Genomic DNA, 19,324 nt, shown 5'->3' with positions numbered 1-19,324 from the left:
TGGAATACATACGACTTTTTGATTGCTTTTTTTTGCGTTTTTTCTTGCAGACCGGGTAACTGAAAAAGTGCATTTCTGGCATTCTTTTTTTTTTTTAAATAATAAACACCTGACGCCCGCGCTGTATGAAGAGAGGTCGCCTTGCGACCTCTCTTCATACATACCCCGACGCTCCAGGACGTAAATGTACGCCCTGGAGCAGGAAGGGGTTAATGAAAAGACCTGTTGTATCAAGCTGCCAATGACTTTGTGCCGAAGAGATTTGTGGATGGCAATAGATGTGTCTAGAGACCTGGAGGTTGGTTGGGTTGGTGCTGTGGAACCAGACTGGGTAATGTCGGTCACTTATGACAGACATATGCCCCATTCTAAAGTGGAATGTTCAGACCTCTGATGTTTAAGGAACAGAAGTGTGTAGGGGTCATGATTCAGATGAGTAGGTATGTGGAGGGGTAGGAGTGAAGGGAGGGTGAGAGAGTCAGAGAAGTAGAGAGATCTAAGAGGTTAGCCCTAGTAACAATCCAGGAATTAAATAACTAACGAAGCAACTGAATGAGATCTGCCCAAGTAAAACTAGAAAGAAAATAGGCAGAGGCTGTACCCAGCTGACCTGGGTAGTAGAACGAGAGAAAGAATGGTGATAAATTCACCTTGGGCAAGTCCTGGAGAGCCAAGAGAATTCTGTCAGGCCTTTGGGGTTCGCCAGAATCAACCTAATTAAAAAAGTGGACAGGAATCCTTTCCACAGAGCCACAATATTTGAGGTATTATCAAGGTAGAGTATTACTAATCAATAACACTGATGAAAAAAAGAACCAACCTAGATATTTAGCAACAGGTTACATAGAACCTTGTTTAAGACCCTTCGAAGTAAAATTAGAAATTAAAGTAACAACATGCGAACAGCAGAGTTCTCGGATCCATGAGATAAAACCAAGTAGACCAAAGACAGTCCCATCCGGCTCATCCCTAGTTCAACTTGGACCAGGTCAAGGGGAGCAGTTTGGGGAAAAGGAATTTTGTTGGAATTTAAACCTGGAAACGGTAATGTTTTGAAACTATAAGTCAACTTAAAAATGTCCTTTCACTCTTCTAAGAAGTGTGATGTGGCCCGAGGTGACCGTCAATCAGTTGTTGACAGTCAGTGATCGTGACTGGTGGGGGAGATACTTCTAGGGCACTGAGGTAGAGATGAGCGTTGAGAGGCAGGAAGAGGGAATGCCAGCCAGTCCGGAAGATGTATGTCTTCTAACCACAGAAACTGTGCTAAAGTAGCAGCTTAGTCCGGTGAATGTTTGGAAAATGTGTTTCCATTTTTTTGCGTATGATGAGGTGAAAGGGATGGCGTCATCGATGGCTTGCCCCTTTTTCCGTAAGCGAGTTTAGGAGGGGTCTAAGGAGGCATCTCATACCAAGTGTTCTCCTGGAGACATCTGGAAGGAGTGTGATAGTTGAGTTCTGATAGGAAATAGGGCCCGGTCTCAAAGCCTGCTGTAGGATCTCCTCCTTTCCCCTATAATAATGGACTTTGCAGAGAATGTCTCGCATTGTCGAATAGTCCGTTCGGCTGGGGCCCGCCACTCTGTGTACTGCCGATCATAATGTCAGTAGATTTAGGGCGGGATAAGATCCTGTTAAACAGAGCAATAACAATGGAGCTGAGGTCGTTGGGTGGGACTGCTTTAGAATACCTCGCAGCTGAATATTATTTCGCCGATCTCTGTTTTCCTGATCATCCGCCTGAAGTAATATGAATTTGTTAAATTAATTTTTTGCAGATAGATAGTTTTAAACTCTGGTTAGGCGCTGATCTAGATTCGAAGACATCTGCTCCTGTATTGAGATTTGTTGAGACATAGAGCGGTTTTCTCTTGGCGTAATCAGCTCATGGATTCCAAGTCCCTTTTAGTGGGCAGATCTCTGAGAAGAGCCCATATATCCCGGGCCTAGGTACATTTCTCACCTCCTCCAAAGAGGGGGAAGATAGGCTAGAAATATGAGAGGGACTGGGAGGTGAGCAAAGTCTCTGGGGATCTGCAGCTCTAACAGGTTGAGGCCTAGAGACATTTTGCAAGTTTTCTTGTGCAGTCTCATTATGACAGGAAGGGGTTGATGAGGCTGGTGCTGCTTTGGGCGGTAGGAGGCCCGCTGTATACTATGCATCCATGGCTGAAGACTCGGGTCATTCCTCTGCCAGAGGAGTGATCTAGGAGTTTCCTCTGATGAGGGAGGTAGGCGAGTCTGTGGCTTCTCTGGTAGCTTGTGCAGCGGGGTCGGAGGTCTGCTATTGCACCATATACTTAATGTATGCGGCGGAAGATTCAGACGGAGATGCAGTCGCAGCTGCGAGTGTACTGGAGAAAAAAGTATCCAGCAATGCGAGCTGTGAAGCTTGTGGCGGCACCATGCGGTCGTCAGCCGCCGGTGGTGCGTAGGCATGCGGAGAGCGCAGGAACCGTGAAAGGACGTTCTCCCCGCCGGCCACCAGTATAATTCTTTGCCAACCCAATCGCTTCCATATTTTTTCCGCTATATAGTCTGTTGCAGAGGGTCACTGTTGGGTCAGGGGTTTGTAGTTATGCAGTGTCCGGAGCTCTTAAGAAACGTGCCCACACGGGGCCATGTCCAAGCCACGCCCCCACCCCCATAAATCTACATATTATTATGAAGAGAATGACACCAAAGACTTCTTTCTATTCCCAATAGTTTCCGAGATATGAATTCTCAAAAACTATAGTTCACGGTAACCTTTGGAAAATGAATGCTCCTGTATTTCTTGATCCTATGACCTGATGGCTCTAAAAATTGAGATTTTTATATACATTTTTGAAATTAACAAATGTGCAAAGTTTTGTAAAAATCAGAAATGCTCGGGCGGTAAACGTAACAATCTTTGAAAAAATCTTGATAACGCTCGAAAGTGCATGATAATTGTTATGTCTAAACTCAAGCCATCGCGCACTTCTTGTTCGCATTTCCTTTGTCATTCATTTTCAGTATGCATAAAAATCATTGGTAGCTCGTTGACTTCTCGTTACGTTTAAACACTCCACATAGGAATGTGAAGCAGTGAGCGAGAAGTGAGCGATTCAATGATGATCTGCCTGTCTAAACAAGCTGAATGAACGTAAACAATCACGAACGTGTTAGCGGTGACATCACTCGCTCTTGCGCTCGTTCAAATGAGAATCGTCTCGTGTAAAAAAAAAAAAGAAAAAAAGCATTAACTGTATGTTCCAGTTATCTCCCACTGTTAACGGCATGGAAGTCCTGACCTTGTGATGTTCCGAAACTCTACATTTTTGGGAAATTTGCAGAAAGCTAATTCCCCTGCAATATAAATGTTTGAAATAGGAAAGGGGAAAAGTGAGGAAAATGTAGGTTCACACTGGATCTTTCCCTCAGAGCAGTCCTGTCCTGTGGATATGATATCCACATGTGGCGACGGGTCTGAGAAGCTTTTCTCTGGCTGCTCTATAAGGGAGGTTCTGTATATCACATATGATGTCCCTGTAGGATTTACAGCCGCTCCTTTCTTCATAAAGGTTCCTGCAGTTCTACATCCTCCAGTTCATCCCGTTTTCTCATCTTCTCCTCCAATTCGTTCCTTCTCCTAAATGACTCACCAAGGATGGCCGAGGACAGGAATGAGATCACCAGAAGAATATTAGACTTTACCTTGGAGATCCTCTACCTACTGACCGGAGAGGTGAACGCTTCTACATTTCTATCATCTTTATCTCTTCCACAATGTAAGGTTAGCAGTGGTATTTCATAGAATAGTAGAGTTGGAAGGGTCCTTCAGGGTCATCGGGTCCAACCTCCTGCTCAATGCAGGATTCACTAAATCATACTAGACAGATGTCTGCCCAGTCTCTGTCTAAGGCCTTCATTGAAGGAGAACTCGCCAACTCTCGTGGCAATCTGTTCCACTCATTCATCACCCTCCCTGTTTAATATCTAATCTGTGTCTCCCCCCTTTCAGTTTCATCCCATTGCTTCTAGTATTTCCTTGTGCAAATGAGAATAGGGCTGAACTTTCTGCACAGCCTTTCAGCTATTTGTAGACCGCTATTGTCACCTTTTTTGCAAGCTGAACAATCCCAGATCCCTCTAACCATTCCTCATAGGACATGAATTGCAGACCACTCACCATCCTGGTAGCTCTTTTCTGAACTTGCTTCAGTTTGTCTATGTATTTTTTAAATTGGGGTGCCCGGAACTGGACGCAGTATTCTAGATGAGGTCTGACCAAGGAAGAGTAGATGGGGATAATTACCTCACGTGATCTAGACTTTATGCTTCTCTTAATATATCCCAGAATTGTGTTTGCCATTTTGGTTGCTGCATCACATTGTTGACTCATGTTCAGTCTGTGATCTATTAGTATACCCAATTCTTTTTCATATGTGCTGCTTAGCCCAGTTCCTCCCATTCTGTATATGCTTTGTTTCATTTTTCTTGCCCAGGTGTAGGACCTTGCATTTCTCCTTGTTAAATACTATTCTGTGAGTCGCCGCCCACTGTTCAAGCTTTTTTAGATCTTTTTGAATACTCTCTCTCTTCTTTAGTGTTAGCTATCCCTCCTAGCTTTGTGTCGTCTGCAAATTTTGATCAGTTTCCCCTCAATTCCCTCCTCCAGATCATTTATAAAAGTGTTGAACAACACTGGGCATAGGACGGAGCCTTGTGGTACCACACTTGACACATTTTTCCAATTGATGTGCAGCCATTTATGACCACTCTTTGAGTACAATCACTCAGCCAGGTGTAAATCCACCTAACAGTTGCTTTGTCAATCCCATATTTGGTTATTTTTTCAGTGAGGTTGGCATGAGATACTTTGTCAAATGCTTTACTGAAGTAAAGATACACAGTATCTACTGCATTTCCTTGATCAACCCAGACGGTGTTTCTGTCATAGAAGAAAATTAGATTAGTCTGGCATTAGTTGTTTGTTATAATCCTATGCTGGCTCTGGTTAATTACTCCGTTTTCGTCCAAGTACATGCGTATATGCTGTTTAATAATTTGTTCAAAGATCTTTCCCAGTATAGAAGTCAGGCTGACAGGCCTGTAGTTTCCTGGGTCCACCTTCTTCCCATTTTTGAAGATATTGCACTTCTCAAATCTTCTGGGACTTCTGTATTCTGGAATTTTCAAGGATTTTGGCGAGTGGTTACGCAATTTCCTCTGCTGCTTCCTTCACTTTCCTAGGATGTAATTCATCTGGACCTGGAGACTTGAATTTATTTAAGTTAGCTAAGTGTTCCCTTACCATCTGTCTGCTTATAGATAGCCTGCATTATTTTATTCCTTCAATAGAACAGAGAAGATCAGCTAATGTTTACATCTACTTTCTGAGAGAAAACAGATACAAAATAGCAATTTAAAAGTTCTGCCTTCTCAACATCATTTTAAACCTATTCACTATTTTCATCCTGTAAATATCCTATAGCATCTTGGACTTTTTTCTTCTACTTTTGTCATACCCCTCAAATCCTTTTTTTTAAATTGCTTTTAGCCCCTATTGCAAGCCATTATTCTGACACTTGCTTTACAGTTTCTGTTGACTGCATTATATTCTTCTTTAGATATTCCCTTTTTCCATTTAATAAACATATTTTCTTCCTTTTTTTTAACATGTATGTAAGTTCTGTGTTCATCCATTACGGTCACTTTAAATGCTTCCCATTTTTCCTTCTTTTATGGATGGTTAACGATTGTGCCTTGAGAATCACATTTCACAGTAATTCCCAATCTTCTTGGACATTTCTGTCCTTAACATCCAGCCATTGTATCCTTTCTACCCTCTTTCTGAGTCTGAAATTAAACCTTGAGGTTGGAGTCTTCTCAGGTCTTCCTCCCCTTGTTATCCAGAATCCAATGACAGAATGATCACTGCCTCTTAAGGACCCAGCTACCCTTACTTCCTCAACCATTCCCTCCTTGCTGGTAAGAATTAGGTCCAAGATAGCAGATCCCCTTGTTTTCTCTTCAACTTTTGGAAGATAAAGTTGTCAGCAAGAGCGGATAAGAATTGGTTGGATCCATTACTTCTATCTAAGAGAGATTCCCAACAAATGTCTGGATAGTTATACTCTCCCATGATCACTATGTCGTGCTTTTTTGAGTTCTTGGCCATCTGATGTGGAAAGAGTTCATCCATATCTTCTGCTTGTCCAGGTGGCCTATAGTAAATACCTACAATGGTGTCCTTTCTGTTGTTCTCTCCTTGTATTCTTACCCAGTTTCTACAGATCTCCCATGCTCTGAAGCTGGAATCTCTGTGGAGATGAATCTTTTCCTAACATACAACACAACAACTCCTCCCCTCTTATTAGGTCTGTTTCTTATATCTAAGTTATATCCTTCAAGCCTTGTATTACAATCATGTGTATCATCCCACCAAGTTTCCGTGATGCCTGTGACATCATATTTGTCTTCCTGTGTTAGGATCTCCAATTCTCCTTGTTTGTTTCCCATGCTCTGGGCATTTGTGTAAAAACATGTTAGTTTGTGATTGGTGTCTCTTGCTCCTCTTCTTTCCTTCAGAATTTTTTTGTCTTTGTTCTTTCTTTCCACTTCTAATAGTGAGGTTCTCAAATGTATTAATTAGCTGTATATTTTTACCTGGTCTTTCACTTCCCTTCCCATACTGTTCTAGTTCAAAGCTCTCCTGATGAGTGTAGCAAGGTGCTTGCCAAATATATGCTTACCTGTTTTTGTAAAGTGCAAGCAGTCCACCATATAGATAATTAACTCCATGCTCTAGGAATCCAAATCCTTGCTGATGGTACCATTGACGTAGCGAATTGTTCATCTCTACAATCCTGTTCCATCTCCTTATTCCAAGGCCATCCACTGGGAGAATGGGTGAGAAGACAACCTGTGCTCCTAGTTCCTTCACCTTCTTTCCGAGGTCTTCAAAGTCTTTGCAGATAGTTCCAAAGTCCTTTTTTGCAGTCTCATTCGTCCATACATGTATTAGTAGGAATGGGTAGTTGTCTGTTAAATTGAAGAGTCTTGACAGCCTATCAGACACATCCTTGATTTGTGCACCTGGAAATCAGCACACCTCTCGTGAGGTGTCAGGTCTGCAGACAGCGGCCTCTGTTCCTCTTAATAGCAAATCCCCCACAACCACCGCTCTCCTCTTCTTCCTTTTCCTATTTTGCAGTGTAATTAGGGCAGTTTGGGGGGGAGGGCACATTGCAATCCTCTAGAAAGGGGGATGTGTCGTCACTTATTATTGTGTCCATGATAATATTTCTCTCCATACACAGGATTACACAATAGTGAAGAAGACATCGGGGGACGGTGTGACTCCCATCATCAATCTCCAGGAGTCAGGAGGCTGGAGCAGGAGTCATTTCCCCATCACAGTGCCTCCCTCCCCGATACATAAGCAGAAGATTCTAGAACTCGCCAACAAAATCACGGAGCTGCTGACAGGAGAGGTGATGCTGCGGGGGATGGGGGACATTATACAGTAACAGGAGGGGTCTGGGTGATGACTGGATATTGTGTTGTCAGGTTCCTATAAGGTATCAGGAAGTGGCTGTCTACTTCTCCATGAAAGAGTGGGAGTATATAGGAGAAAACCAGGATCGGTACAAGGACGTCATGATGGAGGATCAGCGGCCGCTTATGTCACCAGGTAAGAAAGAGGACAGGTTTACACTGCCTCAAAGGATAAATGCCACATCATGAAGAAATGCTCAGAATTAGACTAAATTAAGTTCTGAACAATTGATTTTAATTTCAAACAACTCCACATATCCTTTGGCCCAATAAACAGGATGTTCAGTAAGTAGTGTGGCCACCATATTGGGCAATCCAGTCATTAAATCAATGTGGCATGGTTTGAATGAGTGCTGGATTACTGTCTTTGGGTGATATTGACCACAGTTCATCTTCATTTTGAGGCAGTGGGAGAGCTTCCGCTCAATGTCCAATCTTCCCACAGATTCACAATTTGAGAAAGATCTGGTGTATGTGCTGGCCAAGGAATCACTTGGACATCTTTCAAAGCATGCCAGCTGATCTGGCCTGGGACAAGATTAATGGGTGCCCTAGCACAGTGGTTCCTCACGTGCGCGTTATTGCCCCTGGGGGCGTTTTTACTTCCCAGTGGGGAGGTGGAACGTAAATGGGCGGCAGGGGGGCGTTGGAACATAAAGGAGGCGGTAGGGAGGTGTTCTCTGTTTGCTTTGTTAATTTTTTTATTCATTTATTTTTTTCGTCTAGTAACTATATTTTTCTAAAAATTAATAGTGATACCTCGGTTTTCGTTGATGATCCGTTTTTTTTCTAAAAATTAATAGTGATACCTCGGTTTTCGTTGATAATCTGTCTGAAAACAATCAGTGAAATCTGAAACCGACGAAAATTGAGGCAATTATTTCCATATGAATCACTTACATGTAATGGGAGTTGTCCGCAACCTGCGCGCCTCTATCATATAATGTATGGCTTTTATATCTCCATGACTCTGCTACAGATCAATCATACTTCATAACACTGGATAACCTACAGCACAACCTAACCCGCTGTATTCCATAATGCCACTGATTGGCTAGAATTGCTTCAAACTTTCACTTGTGTGGGTCTCTGGGAGTTGTATTCAGAACAAATATAAACTACAACACCCCGAGACCCACAAAATGGAAAGTTCAGGGCAATTAGTGGCAGTATGGAATACAGCGGGTTAGGTTGTTCTTTAGGTTATCCCATGTGATTGATCTGTAGCAGAGTCATGGAGTTATAAAAGTTGTGGATCATTATATGATAGAACGACATAAGCAGTGCATTCTTGAAGCATGCTTCATAAAAAATGGCTGAGAAGAAGAAATACCGTCAATATTCAAATGAATACTTGAAATACGGATTCATCCCTTCTCCTACAAACGGACAGCTTCCCTTGTGCCTTGTTTGTGAAAAGGCATTTTCGAATGAACCTATGAAGCCTTTGAGACTGAGTGATCACCTTGCAAAAATGCATTCAGACAAAGTGGGTAAGCCTATCTCATTTTTCCAAGGTTTAAAGTCAAAGTTTGAGAACCGCAGCACTGTAGGCAAGCTATTAGAAAAATATGCTTCCTATAAAGTCTCTTTATTAATAGCGCAATGTATCAAATCACATACTATTGGGAAAACACTTGTGTTACCCGCAGTTAAAAAAAAACACAAAAAAACTGTCAGTGCTATGCTGGGGCCTGATGCATGTGCCATGGTGAAATCGATTCCTTTGCGTAATGATACTGTTTCAAGAAGAATTGACGAGATGGCTGCTGATGGGGATGAATCGCTTTTGGACGTGTTGAAGAACACAGAATTTGTAATGCAAATTGACGAGTCAATGGTTAGAGCCAATGAAGCATTGCTGCTTGCTTATATTTGTTTCATTAATCGGAAAGGAGAGGTAGTGGAGGAACTGCTGTTAAAATAAACATAAAATCTTGGTATTTGTATAGCGCCAACTTATTCCGCAGCGTTTTCAGGTAATTATTATTTATTACCCCCCACCAAGCTGGGTACTCATTTTACCGACCCGAGAAGGATGTAAGGCTGAGTCAACCCTGAGTCGGCTAACTGAACCCAGCGACTTGCAACCTTCAGGTCGTAGGCGAGAGCTTACACTCTGCACCACACGAGGCTCTTGTACACCAGAAATGTAACCACCACAACGATATTTGGCGGATTTTCTTCTCCATTTAGCAAAAGCCATAACTTTTTATTTTTCCGTCGACGCGGCCGTATAAGGGCTTGTTTTTTGCGTGGCGAATTGTAGTTTTTATCGGCGTCATTTTTGGGTACATAGACTATATTGTAAAACTTTTTTTTTTTTTTATGATAGCAGGGAGAGAAAACGCATCAATTCTGCCATAGATTTTTTATTATTTTTTTTTACAGCGTTAATCATGCAGCATAAATGACACAATCCATTTTTTCTGCGGGTCGGCACGGTTACAATGATATCAAAATTCTTACATTTTTTTTAGGTTTTTCCACTTTTCTGCAATAAAAATCCTTTTTTTTGGAAATCTTTCTTTTTTTCTAAATCGCTGCATTCAAAGTCCTGTAACTTTTTTTTATTTTTTGATGTACGGATCTCTATGAGCGCTTATTTTTTGCGAGACGAGCTGTAGTTTTTATTGGTACCATTTTGGGGTACATAAGGCTTTTTTGATCACTTTTATTGCGGGTGTTTTTACGTTTTTTTCCGTGCACAGTCAAAAGCATGTGCAGCTTATTGTATGTACGTGTCGTTACGGATGCGACAATTCCAAATATGTGGGGTTTTAATTTTTTTTTATACTAATCTGGGAAAAAGCATAACAAAAGGGGTTTGTTTTTTTTCATCCTTTTTTTTCATAGTTTTTTAACATTTTTTTTTAATTCATTTTTTTAATCTTTCTTTTTTTTTTTTTTTTTTTTACATTTGTGTCCCTCTGAGGAACTTTGACTACAGTATTGCCCATCTCTGTGTATAAGGCTTATACAGCGATAATAGGCATTGGCAATACAGGACGCCAGTGTCTGGCGTCCTGTTGCCATGGTGACAGGCTGGGCTCTCGCAATAACTTCGAGAGAGCCGGTCGAAGACACAGAGGGAGCGTGCTCCCTCTGTGAACTCTTTCCTTGTCGCGATCTCGCTATCCCCAGGATGTAAGTTTACGCCCTGTTGCGGGAAGTACCCCGCTCCCAGGACGTAAACTTACGCCCTGGAGCGGGAAGGGGTTAAAAAGAACAAAAAGATTGCAAATTCACATGGCTGGACTATGCTTTTATTAAAGCCTCCACAGTTAATATGGACCTCAGTATCAGCCCCCATGCTTTGGGAGGGCTGATCCAGAGAACCTATATTATAGAACCTTTGATCAGCCCCTATGATTAATACAGAACCCCTGAATTAGCCTCTGCAGTCAAACTAATAGTACAGACCTCATACTAGACAAAAACGCACGGGGAGGGGGGGGGGGGGTCCTGATCAGGAAGCAGTAATTTGAAAAGGAATAGGAGCTACCCCAACGTCAGAAGGAGTAGAAGTGAGTATTACCATAGAATGTCTAATGTTACCACTCCCCAGGCCTCCTGTTGCAATGAATAGTCAATCACTGTTGGCTTATAAGTCTCCTCAAACCTTCTAGATGTTCTACATAAGGAGAAATGATACCTTTCCTGTTATACGGCTATAGGCCTCTCGCTAGCCAAACCAGAAATCTGCTGCAAACTGATGAGGGAATATTGCACTTAAACAGCTGTCTGTGTATGGTTATTCTGGCTTTGGCTCACAATTCCCAGTCATTGTCCCAAGGCTTGTTTGAAAAGTCTGACATTGATTTGCAGGAATGCTGCTTTCCAAGAGGTGGTGCTGTAGAGTTATTGTTCCATCTTCCAATTTGCATATTTCCCAGAAGAGCATGGATGGACTTATAAGTCTCCTCACACCTTCTAAGTGCTCTCTCTAAGGAGAAACAATATCCTTCCTGACCCCTGTTGGAAGCGATCATTGTTTATAAGCGGAAATGGCACAAGATTTTTCCATTTTCAGTAAAAGTGTAGAACTGCCCCAACTGTGGCAAAGTGGTGCTTTAGCTGAATGCCGAGCTTCACCTATCGCTTGTTGTTGAGTGGGGCTGCGTGTTATCCAGCTGGAAAATGGCATCGGGTCATCCTGAAAATATGTAGTGCTTCTTGCTGCAGCAACTCATCAACACAATGGTATGTCATCAATGTGCCCCAATGTTTCTAGAAGTGATTGGCTGTTTGTGCTGATGACAACCCAAACCATGACTCCACTTTGACAAGCTGTGTAACGCTTTAAAATGGCGTAAGGATTGACACGATTGACCTGCCGCCTGTAGACTCTCACTTGGCAATAATTATTGCTGAGGCACAATCTTGATTCTTTGCTGATCACCTCGCTGTGCTATTTGTCATGCCAAGAGCACTGCTAGCGTTCTCGACGGTGGTGTGCAGGCATAAAAATCATCGTTGGCTCGTTCACTAATCATTCAGTTTGAATAGCTCTCATTCAGACGTTCTCATTCACTTATACAGCGAATGTGAACGATTACTTATTTCAATCATGTATCTTTTGAGGACCATTTTTATTTCTCAGTACTTTATGTTGGTACTTTTGTAGATACCCTATTTCCCTGAAAATAAGGCATACCCTGAAAATAAGACAGCATGATTTTCCAGAATTTTTGAGGATGCGAAATGATTTTTCAGGCTTTTCGAGGATGCTTGAAATATAAGACCTACTCCAAAATTAAGCCCTGCTAACAGTTAATTTAAAAAGTCAATTTATATAGTGTCCAGGCAGCTATACATGTAAAAAAGTTAAACCTTTTTGAACAAAAATTAATATAAGACACTGTCTTATTTTCAGGGAAACTCGGTAATACAACTTTTGGTAAATGCAAAAATTTTGAAAAAAGCAACATGGTCTCAGTTTTGTCAACTTATTTTGTAGCATACACTGATCATCAGTGATGCTATAAATGTAGCCTGCAGTTGTGACTATAACAAATATGTACATTATTTATTGGTTTTGATATATATTTTTCCCCCTCACAATAAATAGTCCTACGTTGGACCCTTGACTGTCCGACCATACTACTTTCGTGGCTTTGTATTGCTGCCATTGTTTATTGTGGCTGAACAAGCTTATTCAGCCAACAGCTGTGTCTTTCTATCTCTCATACACGCGTACGCTCAGCTCGTCCGAGCATTCATATGTTCCCAGTAGGGAGAGGGAAGAAAGCTGCCGGATGCTCTGCTGAAAGCAGAGCCATAAACTTAAAACCTGAGTCCAAGACTGAGTGAATGAAACATAGGTTAGCCCTTAAGTCATGTCATGTCCGGGTGAAGCGTGTACATGAATTGGAGTATCTGCTCCAATATACAGTTGCAATCAAAATTCTTTTACCTGTTAGCACAAATACACTCTTGGATATACTGTGGATGCCATATTACATATGGTTGGTACAAGCTTGGAGAAGCCAATGAATAATACCCATTGTAATGTATGTGAACCAAAGGACATCTGCTTTAATTTTGGTGAGAAATAGCTTATATTGTAATTCAAACAAAAGAAGGTGTGACATTCAAATACATTATAACATATTGTGTGCTGATGGGTCATTCTCATGGGAGACATGCTCAGTAGGGTCTTGCCACATGACACAATTAAAATTTGGTTCAAACCAGTTTTCTTTTAAAGTGCAAAGCATGATAAGTTTCTGTTGACTCTTCTCTGGTCCAGTCTGCTAACTCACTTATTCTAATGCCAGTCTTTGTGTGTTCTTCTCTTTTGAAGACTTTTCGCTGTTTTAATGTGCCGATAAGATTCTGGTTTTACCTGTTTATGTGAACAATACATTGCTCTGTCATTGTATATGGGGGGATACTTGCTGACATAAGCAGATTTAAGGCCCTTTTACACGCAAAGATAATTGCTCAAACTAATTTAGTGATGGTTTTGCATAAAATTACAGGCACAGATCATCACTCTATTTCCCTCATTAGCTAAGTAAACGCAGTAGCAACCCGGGTAGCATGTGTTTAGTGCAAGGGATTATCAGACCAGTGGGATTCTGTTGTTCTCCCATGGAATCTGTCTGCCTTTCGTAATCAATGAACTCATTGTGTATGGAAGGTAAACAAATCTATTCTGGAGTCTTTTGAAAGACTGAGTGAAATGCATTTAAATGAAGGAATTAGCTCAATCTATCAGTGGCTTCAACAATAGATTTTGTGTGGACTGAAATCCATTGTTAAAAGAAAAGTGCAGGACTGCCTGCGTTTACATGCAACAATCATCTCTCAGACTCAGCCCTTTGAACGAATTTTGAGCAATAATCATTGTGTGTAAAAGGGCCCTTAGAAGAACATCTCTGTCATCTCCCACAATCCCCCATTGCAAATTAGATTATTTGCCAAATTTACAACTTTCAGCTATTTGAAAAAAAAAATTAATCAAGAACTATTTAAATATCTGTACACAACGAACGAATTTAACGAGGTTTCTTCAAATTCAGTACAAAATGCCACTTTTTATGACTACTGCAGTCTCAGAGTTATTCACCCCCGTCATAATAAGAGCCTTTAGTAGAGCAGTTTTTGCTGTTAGGACTTGCTGTAAATGTGATGCATCACCATACAGCAGCTTCTGACAGCGTTCTGAGGAATCTTACCCCATTTATCATGGCAGTAGCCTCAAATTTTTGTTAATATTCTTGTGTTTACATGATGCAATCGTCGTCTTCATAACTCGCCAAAGATTTTCTATGGGGCAACTGGAGAAGGCCACTCCAGAATCTTCTAAGACAACTTCTGAAACCAAGCCTCGGTGGACTTTGAGGTATGCTTGGGATTATTGTCCTGTTGGAAGGTCCAGTGACGTCCAAGCTTCAGCTTCCTCACAGAAGGCATAGTTTTCTCTTAGAACTCCCTGATATTCAGTTAAATCCATCTCGGCCTCCACATGTTGCAGGTTTCTAGTGCCAGAGCAAACAAGCAGCCCCAGAATATCACTGAGCCACCGCCATGCTTCACTAAGCAGGGCATTCTTTTTAGCGTATACTTAATTATTCCTCCTCCAGACATACCGCTGATCCAGTTTGGTTTCGTCTCTCCACAGAACAGAATCCCCAAACTTCTGTGGTTTATTTGTTTTTGAGCATATTCGAGATGACTTTTTTTGTGTGCTTTTGGGTCAGTAGAGGCGAAAGTATGAGCCTTACTCTGTAAATAGAAATGTCAGTGCCTGCTGCCACCACATCTTGCAGCAAGTCTTTTTCATAGTGACATAGTATGTAAGGCTGAAAAAAGACACTTGTCCATCCAGTTCAGCCTATTCAAGGGTTATAGAGTATCTGTATTCTCAGGAATCTAGCTGTAGTTGGCGATAGCTTCCTGTAGTTGGCGATAGCTTCCTCTTTCTGCCACGTCCAGCTAGTGTACCTCTGTTCTAAGAGTTTGAACTTATGAACTCCTTCTAGCTGTTTCTCTGGGAACATTCAGGGCCTTATTGTATCCTTTTCCTTGTTTGTGCAAGGCAATGACCTCTAAACATTTGGACCACTCCTCTTGGACTTGACCATATTTCTAACATGTGATCAAATATTACAGTAATCAAAGCCCGAGCCAGCCCAGGTATGATGTTTTATCTCAAGTACACCTGATGCAAGTAATGCAGTCCTTAATTAGTTACATCAGGTGTGCTTGCGACAACACCTAATTTGAAAATATGTGCTCTTTTAAGGGATTCAATTCAGGGGGTGAATAATTCAGAGGTTACAGGAGCCATTAGAAGTAACATTTTGGGAGTTGGGTATGGGTCCTAGCTATCCACGTACTAATCCTAAAGCTCCACTTTTGTAATCCAGGCCATATTCTACCTACACATGTTTGTTACATTCTGTATGGCTAACATTACTCTACTGTCATGGAATGTCCGAGAATGGGTAACCCAATGAAGCGCAAAATGATTTTCTCTTACATTAAACCTCATAACCCGCACATGTATGTTTCCAGGAGACGCGTTTAATACCGGCCAAGACATCATGTTTACAGAAACCATAGGTCGAATAGTCTATCCATTCAACCCACTCCCTATATTCAAGAGGGTTGTCAATTTTGGTTCACAGACGTCTTAGATGGGAACCAGGCAGAATCCTTAGAGACCCAAAAGGTCGATTATTTTCATACAAGCTTGGATTAATATTGTATGTCATTCTAGGTATCTATCTACCCCCACCAGCAGGCTTAACCATTCTCCATGAAGCTGCCCAGTTTGCTTCTCAATTCCCCAATGCAACGGTTTTATGTGTGTGTGATTTCAACCTACTCTTAAATATATCACTGGACAATTATACTGTTGAACAATCATCCCTCAGGGCACCACACCCCACTTCTCTGGCATTGTTTGCTGGTGAGGTTGGGTGGCAGGATATCTAGAAGACTAAACACCCTAACTCTCGGGCATTCTCCTGTTATTCTATAGGTATCCACTCCCTTTCCCACATTGACTATATATTTGAAAATGCTCGGGCCTGTACTGCGACAGCAAGCATTAAATACCTAACCAGGGGGGGTGTCAGATCATTGCCCCCTTCTGATTGAACTCAGTATATCAGCTGACAGGGCTGATAGACATGGATGGAGAGTGCATCTCTTCTGGCTGAGTCTCTTCACCCCAAATGATCAAATCCCTGACCAACTAAATACCTTCCTGGCAATAAATAAACCTACACCAACCCGATACTGCTATGGGAAACTCCTAAAGCTTTCCTCCGTGGCTGCTTAAAATCCTCTATCTCATTTATTAAAAGGGATTCTTCTCGATGTGAGAGAGAGAGATGGCCTCTTGCTATTCCAGATTGGAATCAATGTACATTGCGGATCCCTCTGATAGTAATAAGGCCCAATTGTTGCAGCGGGGTAGGCAGTATCTTACATTGCTGCAGGAGAGGGGCCATAGATCTACCTTTTTTGCCAAACAGTGATTACCCATCTCGTAATATATCAAGTAGTTTATTGGCTCACCTAGTCCATCACAATACAGCATCCCCTCCAATACTTCGCGTTTGATTTGACACTGGGGAAATTCTCCCTGATCGAAATTCAATTTAGAGAGCGATTTCGGCAATATTACAGTGAATTGTATAACACCAGATTTAGCCACTCTCAACAGGAGTTGGGTGATTTCTTGCCCAAAATTCCCTTTCTGACTCTTACCCCAGCTCCAAAAACTTTTGTGGATGCCCCTTTTAAAATGCGCAGTTTTCATCAGGCATTCCTTGCATATCACATAACCCCTTAATTGGTATATTGCATTCCAGGGCCCTAGGGGCGTCCTTTCCGCATTATATTCCTATATGACATTGGCCTAAATATCCCATGCAACACCTATACTCCAGCTCTGACAAAATGGAGGACACTTATACCCATATTAACAGACGGTACCTATCAAGTGGTATTGGAATCCCCTTTATTTATTTCTCCGGCTGAATATAATAAGCTGATACAGCTATACATTGTACACCAATGCTACCTCACCCCTACATGGCTACACAAAAAATGGCTAGAGTGTCATCAACGAACTGTATTCGTTGCTCATGCGGGTATGCTAATTTTCGGTATGTGATCTTGGGGGTGCCCTGCTATTCAGGATTTTTGGGGAGAGGTCACTAGCCTCCTCTTTGAGATCTTGGGAATTGCTATGTGGAGGAAACTGGTAAATTCAGTTGGGCCATTTAACTACTTGGTCTATAAAGGACGTCAATGTCCTGAAAAGTTTGAGAAAGTATGGGGTCAGTGGTGCAATTCCCCTCTCACTTGTTGTTATCCTCCACGCCTGCTCTCTTCATCAATATCGGTGCTCCAGAGGTGCTTCTGATAGCTAGTCTACTTCGAGATGAGACTTTTATGATCCTCTGGATATATGTTGACCATGTTAATTCTGGTTCCCACTGCCCTGAGTTCTGACATTTACCACCTAGTCTGTGGATAGTTAGTAGATGTTGATTCTAGTAATACCCCTTTAAAAAGAAAGTTGTCCCACTCTCTCCGGAGTGTGTCTCTGTCTCAGCCCTGGTGGACTTTACAAGACTCACAGCATTGTTATATAGGCTTCATAGATAAACCTAGAAGTGAAAATGATGATGGAGCAGCTTATGATACATAGATATACAGGGACTCATGTAGTCATCACTGTGTGCTTGTGTCTCCACAGATGGAGCCAGTAGGAGAAATTCCTCGGAGAGATATCCCAGTCCTCTGTATTCCCAGGAATGTCCAGAGGAAGATTCCAATATCCCAAAGGACCATCAGGTAGATGACGTTGAAGTCTCACCAGAATATCACCATAAAATGATAGAACCAAAAATCATTTTGCCTTTTTTTGTCTTTTTAGGGTGAAAATCTGCTTGATATTAAGATTGAGGTTCTAGATGAAGAGGAGATTGATATAAGGGCTGATGAGCAGTGTAAGGATGGGAGACCATCATTGGGTGTAAGAGAGGGTCACCTGCATATTGTTCCATCATCTGATCATTACATCTTATCTATTCCGTCACTGTGCATTTCCTACAGATGGATCCAGTAGGAGAAATCCCCCGGAGAGATGTCACAGTCCTCTGCATTCCCAGGACTTTCCAAAGGAAGATCCCAATGTCCTAGAGAACCATCAGGTAGATGTCGCTGAAGTCTCACCAGATCATCGCCATAAAGTGATGGAACCAAAGATTATTCAACTTTTTCTTTCTTCGCTTAGGGTGAAAGTTTGATTGCTATTAAGAGTGAGGTTATAGATGAAGAGAAGATGGATTTAAAGGCCAATCAGCAGTGTAAGGAGGGGAGACTTTCATGGGGTGTAAGACGGTCACCTAGATACTACGCCCATCATATTATCATTGCATATAATCTATTTCGTCACTGTGTATTTGCTACAGATAGAGCCAGGAGGAGAAATACCCCCAAGGGAGGTCGCAGTCGTCTGTATTCCCGGAACTGTCCAGACAATCAGGTAGATGACGCTCAAGTCTCACCAGAATATCATCATAAAGTGATAGAACCAAAAATCATTTTGCCTTTTTTTGTCTGTTTAGGGTGAAAATCTGCTTGATATTAAGATTGAGGTTCTAGATGAAGAGGAGATTGATATAAGGGCTGATGAGCAGTGTAAGGATGGGAGACCATCATTGGGTGTAAGAGAGGGTCACCTGCATATTGTTCCATCATCTGATCATTACATCTAATGTATTCCGTCACTGTGCGTTTCCTACAGATGGATTCAGTAGGATAAATCCCCCGGAGAGATGTCCCAGTCCTCTGCATTCCCAGGACTGTCCAGAGGAAGATCCCGATGTCCTAGAGAACCATCAGGTAGAAGATGCTGAAGTCTCGCCAGAAGATCGCCATAAAGTGATGGAACCAAAGATTATTCAACTTTTTCTTTCTTCTCTTAGGGTGAAAATTTGATTGCTATTAAGAGTGAGGTTAAAGATGAAGAGAAGATGGATTTAAGGGCCAATCAGAAGTGTAAGGAGGGGGGACTTCCATTGGGTGTAAGAGGGTCACCTAGATACTACGACCATCATCTGATCATTGCATATAATCTATTTTGTCACTGTGTATTTCCTACAGATAGAGCCAGGAGGAGAAATACCCCCAAGGGAGGTCGCAGTCGTCTGTATTCCCAGAACTGTGCAGAGGAAGACCCCAGTATTCCTGAAGACAATCAGGTAGATGACGCTGAAGTCTCACCAGAATATTATCATAAAGTGATGGAATCAAAAATAATTCTACA

General features: G+C 41.8%; 1 protein-coding gene across 3 annotated transcripts in view; it reads left to right on the top strand.

Moving 5' to 3' along the window:
* Window positions 1–19,324, top strand: part of LOC136578536 (zinc finger protein 585A-like) — a 241,101-nt gene that overhangs the window by 181,324 nt on the left and 40,453 nt on the right. For all 3 annotated transcript variants that reach the window (XM_066578672.1, XM_066578671.1, XM_066578670.1), the window contains exons 2-13: window positions 3,546–3,709; window positions 7,287–7,460; window positions 7,537–7,660; window positions 17,750–17,847; window positions 17,930–18,002; window positions 18,109–18,206; window positions 18,290–18,362; window positions 18,468–18,541; window positions 18,624–18,696; window positions 18,803–18,900; window positions 18,984–19,056; window positions 19,162–19,259. In XM_066578672.1, the coding sequence (XP_066434769.1) occupies window positions 3,632–3,709; window positions 7,287–7,460; window positions 7,537–7,660; window positions 17,750–17,847; window positions 17,930–18,002; window positions 18,109–18,206; window positions 18,290–18,362; window positions 18,468–18,541; window positions 18,624–18,696; window positions 18,803–18,900; window positions 18,984–19,056; window positions 19,162–19,259 (1,134 nt within the window). In that variant the 5' untranslated portion in view covers window positions 3,546–3,631. The remainder of the gene's footprint in view (window positions 1–3,545; window positions 3,710–7,286; window positions 7,461–7,536; window positions 7,661–17,749; window positions 17,848–17,929; window positions 18,003–18,108; window positions 18,207–18,289; window positions 18,363–18,467; window positions 18,542–18,623; window positions 18,697–18,802; window positions 18,901–18,983; window positions 19,057–19,161; window positions 19,260–19,324) is intronic.

This window comes from Eleutherodactylus coqui, chromosome 9 (genome assembly GCF_035609145.1).
Source record: "Eleutherodactylus coqui strain aEleCoq1 chromosome 9, aEleCoq1.hap1, whole genome shotgun sequence".
NCBI classification, from domain to species: Eukaryota; Metazoa; Chordata; class Amphibia; order Anura; family Eleutherodactylidae; genus Eleutherodactylus; species Eleutherodactylus coqui.
The sequence above is the reverse complement of the archived record's forward strand: the minus strand, read 5'-3'. Positions and strand labels throughout refer to the sequence as shown.